This window comes from Pygoscelis adeliae, unplaced genomic scaffold (genome assembly GCF_000699105.1).
Source record: "Pygoscelis adeliae isolate BGI_AS28 unplaced genomic scaffold, ASM69910v1 Scaffold188, whole genome shotgun sequence".
Taxonomy (NCBI): domain Eukaryota; kingdom Metazoa; phylum Chordata; class Aves; order Sphenisciformes; family Spheniscidae; genus Pygoscelis; species Pygoscelis adeliae.
In genome coordinates this window covers 318488-323269 of record NW_008825304.1, presented here as the reverse complement: position 1 = coordinate 323269, position 4782 = coordinate 318488, and the positions used below count along the sequence as shown (strand labels likewise).

Sequence of the window (4782 nt, the reverse complement as noted above, 5' to 3'; positions counted from 1 at the left end):
TAGTGCAGAGGAGGCTTTTAAGACTGAAGTAAGAATTGTCTTCAGCTCGTTCAGTTGTATTGGTGTTGCAGCAAGAAACAGGGGAAAAAGAGAGGCAAGTATGCCACCGTGTACTCTTGCTCCAAGTATAGCGTGGAGGCGTTACCAGTACAAATCCTTCCAGGACTGGTTTTGGCTGTAAGCAAAATTAGACAGCGTAGGTTATGATCACATTAGGCTTAATGGGGAAACAGTGGGGCTTGAATCCTGGCTGTGCTGCCCAACTAGTCCCCAGTGGTTAGGGTTTTTTTTTTTTAAGTATGTTTCAAATTTGGATGAGGTGTATTGATAGGATCAGTTTTCAAAAATCTTTCATTTTGTGTTACACAGGTTTACCCAAAACACTGGAGACAAAGGAATAAATGCATAATTGCACTAATCCATAACAGGGGCCGCTGTAATAATGTAGAAAAATCAGTGGAGGATTTTGATGCTGGTGGAGTCTGGGTGGTATTTAATTAGGGCTGGAAAATCGATACTTGAAAAAAGTCTGTCTGCTACACCATACTCTGCTCTACCCTTTATCCTGGGTAGCGTAGGTGGATATATTTGCAAAAGGAATCAGTGCGTAAACTAGTTCATTCGCGACCTTAAATCTTCATGTGTAACAGCTACAGCTGGAATCACAAAGGTGAACAGGAATTGTCTTCCAGAAATGGTTGCAGCGTCAGGGAGGGCGTCCCCTGTTAGTTCACATTCGGGAAGGTGTCTCATAACTCTGGGGTCTCAGAGCATCGTGGACATCTACAGCCTGGCAGTGACAGAAAACCTCTGCCCTCGCAGCTCTCCAGCTGTTTGCCACCTGAATGATTAAATAGGAGGCATACTGCTGTTTGGTGATATTGCAGTCTTGCCCAAAACGTATTTCGCCTGTCTGCTGGGTCATGAAACGAAGTTAAAACTGGGTGGTGACGACAGGTTTATTTGTATTCACATACACGATCGTTATTAAGGATCAAGTAAATTTGCTTCCTTAAAAAATTTCCTTTGCAGTTGTATTGCTTTCCAACTGTGTTTTATCTCCTTTTAAATTTTTGTTGCCTCCTTTTTTTCTCTTTCTTTTTCTTTTTTTTTTTGTTTATTTTTAAATGAACTTTCAGATGTCATTATTTCCTAGGGGCTGACAGCACTGGAGTAAAATTAGAAGCTACCTTAAAGGGTTTAGGATGCAAAACCAATAATTGAATCTAGCATTGCTGCCTGTAAATTTCAAAGCTTTAAAGCCTTGAAAAGGGATTCAAGTGGAAGTGGTGACACATAGCAGCATAAATAATTATCTTTGGTCCCTTTCACCTCTGCATTCTTTTTTTACAGCATACAGAACATGGTCTGAAGAGGTTAATAAACGCGCTGCTACAAAGTGCTTACAAAATTAATGCAACTGCCATGGATATGGGTTGCTCTGTGGTAGTGGGTATTTGTTTGGTGTCTTCCAGCTGTTCCAGAAAACTAAAGAATAAACTTGCTCGTGTTGTGCAGGTGTTTGACACTTTTATTTTAGTCTGTAGTAATACACAACTGGATGTCCAGACAAATGTCTTGTGCAGCTCTTACAAGACCTCTCAACTGTAGTTCTGTACAGGGGCTGCTGCTATTTATGTCACTGGAAGGATTTTTTTTTAAGGGATATAGTCAACTTGTTTCCTTTTTTAATTGATTACAATCAAACCCGAAAACAAACGTAAAACCTTCCTGATAGTGGCAACAGCGTAGCCTTGCACGTCTCTTTCAGACCCCTTTAAAAACAGGGTGTAACAAGTCGGTTTCTGTTCAGAAAGTGGTTTTTGACGGCCTGACACAAGCAGGCTGAAGCCAACCTCCCCCGTCACAGGTTTGCTCGCTGCCTCTTCGGTTTCCGCGACGCTCTCTGAGCCCCCGTAGGATGGGGTAAAGCTGGATTTCTCTCTCAAAGAAATAAAAGGAAGCCCCTCTTCCCCTACCCACCAAAAAAACCCTCCAAGTACGAAACAAACAAAGCAAGCCCTATAGCTGTCGTTAGTGCATCACATTTAATTAACTTTCTGGTCTCTGCAGTATGTCAGGTTTTGAAATAATTTTACATGTTTCAAGGGGACTTTTTATGAAATTTTCCGACAGACTTTTTCACTGGATAGTTGATGTACAGAATGCCTCATCTAAATTTAAATACAAAAATGTATCTGATTGGGAATGATTTCCAAGGTGGCATTTAGGCATCTTTCACCTATTATTTAAAGCGAATAAGTGCTGGAAAATGCTGCTTCTGTAACAAATAATTTATTTTTTTTCCTTAAAATACTTACCTGTAAAAATGTCTGCCTTGCTTTAGCATAAGATTGCTTACAACTACAGCAGAAATCTGGTAGTTGAGGGAAATTTTTTTTTCCTCTAAAAAAGTAAGCCTGACTAATCCTGCTAACAGCATACAGGCATCGCACATCTCAAATTGATACTGTAGTCCACAAAAATGACATTTACATCATTACCCTGTGTAAAGCAGATAAAGGAAACGTACTGCAAAGCCCACGTTTCTGTAGGAATTAAAAATCTGCATTTCAGATCTGCCCTCCAGGTGTGCCTGAACGTGTGCATGTGCGTGGCTTTAATGTTTTTGTACCTCTTTGCTTCCAGCATTGCTGAAAGCAAAGAACACGCAGAGGTGTTACAGCTGGGAAATAACTTGTCCTCAGCGCTGTCTTTTGGCCAGCGTATTTCCAATGTAGAACTCCCTCGGTACAGCTGGAAGCTGAGGCCGGTGCTGTGCAGAGCCGCTCTCCGTTGGTGGAAGTTAAAGCTTGTGTTTCCAGGAGAGCATCTGTAAACGCCGTGGAGGGACGTTCAGCTCTGCCTGTGGTACCTTTCTGTGCAAAGGATGCATTGTTTCATTTTTGTATGGCGCCTGAAGCTCGGCTAACTTGTGTACTGTGATGTTAATCCAAAAAATAAATGCTTGCTTCTGTTTGTTTGTAGGCATATGGCCCCGGGAGGCCCTACCCGCTACCACCTCCCTCAGGAAGATACAGCTGGAATTAGCTCTTGACTGTTTTTTTTTTTTGTGTGTGTGTGTTGGGGGTTAATTTTGTTGTTGGGTTGTTTTTGGGTTTGTTTTTTTTTTTAAGTATAGAAAATGTCTGGGGTTTTTGTTCTTGTTCTTTTAATTAATTGGGGGGGGAAAATGGAATCCTTAAACTCCCCTGTAGTTTTTAAACTATGATACTTGTTTTAAATGTGCACATTTCGTACCAAACTGATTATTTTTTTTGTGGGGGGCTATGTCGCTTGGAAATAGCGTATTGCAAAACACGAGTAAACTAGACTTGCTAATTTGCCTGTGAGACATTTGATGAGGTAGGAGTGCTGTTTTGTCTTTACTACATATACAAGCTGTGCTTAGCTGTGCCTGTCAATCTGAACTCCAAACGTCATTTACTTCACACATAAGAGCCTGAAAACGGACACGGAGTTTTAAAGAATGCATAGAAATCGGATTTTATTAACTCTCGGGGAAGACACAGCAGGCAGCCTGCGGAGCACGGTGTTTAAAGACACGTCTGTCGGTATTCCTTGTCAGATGCTTCCTTGAATTTCTCACAAAGAGAGGAGATTTTTTTTGGACTTTGAAGTAAAACATTTCAACTTTTACAACTTGTGCCTGTTTTTGACTTTGTTATTGTAACATAAACAAGCACGGAAGGTGTATTTGTCTGTTTTGATATATAATTTAAAATAGCTGCAAAGTACAGAGTTTCCATTCATTTTTAGCACTCTTTCTAGGGATTTTCCATGTGAGTGTACCAAATCAGTAAATATTTTTATTTGCTTTATAAAGTGGCTTTTGAAATTCTGAGCGGTATCGAGTGGCTTCTTTCTAACCCCCTCCAGAACGCGTTTGTATCTTTTATCTATACCTCTGTGCACACATTTATATTAATTCATTGGAAAATAATTCCACGCAGCCTCTACGGTAGCGTTTAAAAATCTTTGTTTAATCAAAAAAAAAAAAAAACGACGAGAGCATCCAGTTAAGTGAGCAGCGTTAATGCTAACATAACGTCTTCCCCTTGTGCCGCGCTTGGACTCTTCCATTAAACACATGTATCATATACATCACTAAACTTCAACGCTTTGCTGTCGCCCCTGCGCAAGGTTGCAAGGCACGGCGCTCCCCTGAGTAGTTTTTCAGGCCCTTCCTTCGAGGGCCCAGATGTTAATCACCAGCGGCGAGGAAAAAGACCGGACCAACGTAACCTTGGGAGGAAGAAATCATGAAACTGGATTCATTATTTTCAAGTGATTGAGGGTGGAGCAGAATCCTTCATTGTAATGCAAAGAGTTGCCATCCTGCCCGGCGCTGGGAAACGCCATCAGCCCTCGCCAATGGCCTTCTCCCTCTCCCCGGAAAATATTTGGGTCTTAAAAAAGTAATTTTGCGTTTCGAGCAGAACAAAACCGGCAGCGAGCGTGAATTTTCATGCAAATGCGGTGGTTGAGTGTGAGGCTGGAGGAAGGAGCTGGGTAGCTCATCCTTGCACCGCCGAAGGTGCCCCCTGCTCCCGAGGAGGAACCTGGGGTGCGAGGGGGCTTTTGTCCCTCGCTCCCTGTGTTTGGGGGTGGGGGGTATGAAAATGGGGCCGGATAAACATTCTGGGGGGCCGCTTTGGGAAGGGCTTGTCCCTGCAGGTTTCCCCTCGCCCAGCTCTTCACCCCCTTGGCTGGCGGCTGCGAGTCTCCAAGCTGGCTGGCGTTCCCGAGCAGAGCCTGTCC

At 42.6% G+C, this 4782-nt stretch overlaps 1 protein-coding gene across 1 annotated transcript in view; it reads left to right on the top strand.

The window, feature by feature from the left end:
- Nucleotides 1–3128, top strand: part of XRN2 (5'-3' exoribonuclease 2) — a 53276-nt gene extending 50148 nt beyond the window's left edge. The window contains exon 32 of the mRNA XM_009330131.1: nt 2989–3128. Coding sequence (XP_009328406.1) covers nt 2989–3051 — 63 coding nt within the window. The 3' untranslated portion in view covers nt 3052–3128. The remainder of the gene's footprint in view (nt 1–2988) is intronic.
- The last annotated feature ends 1654 nt before the right edge of the window (nt 3129–4782 follow it).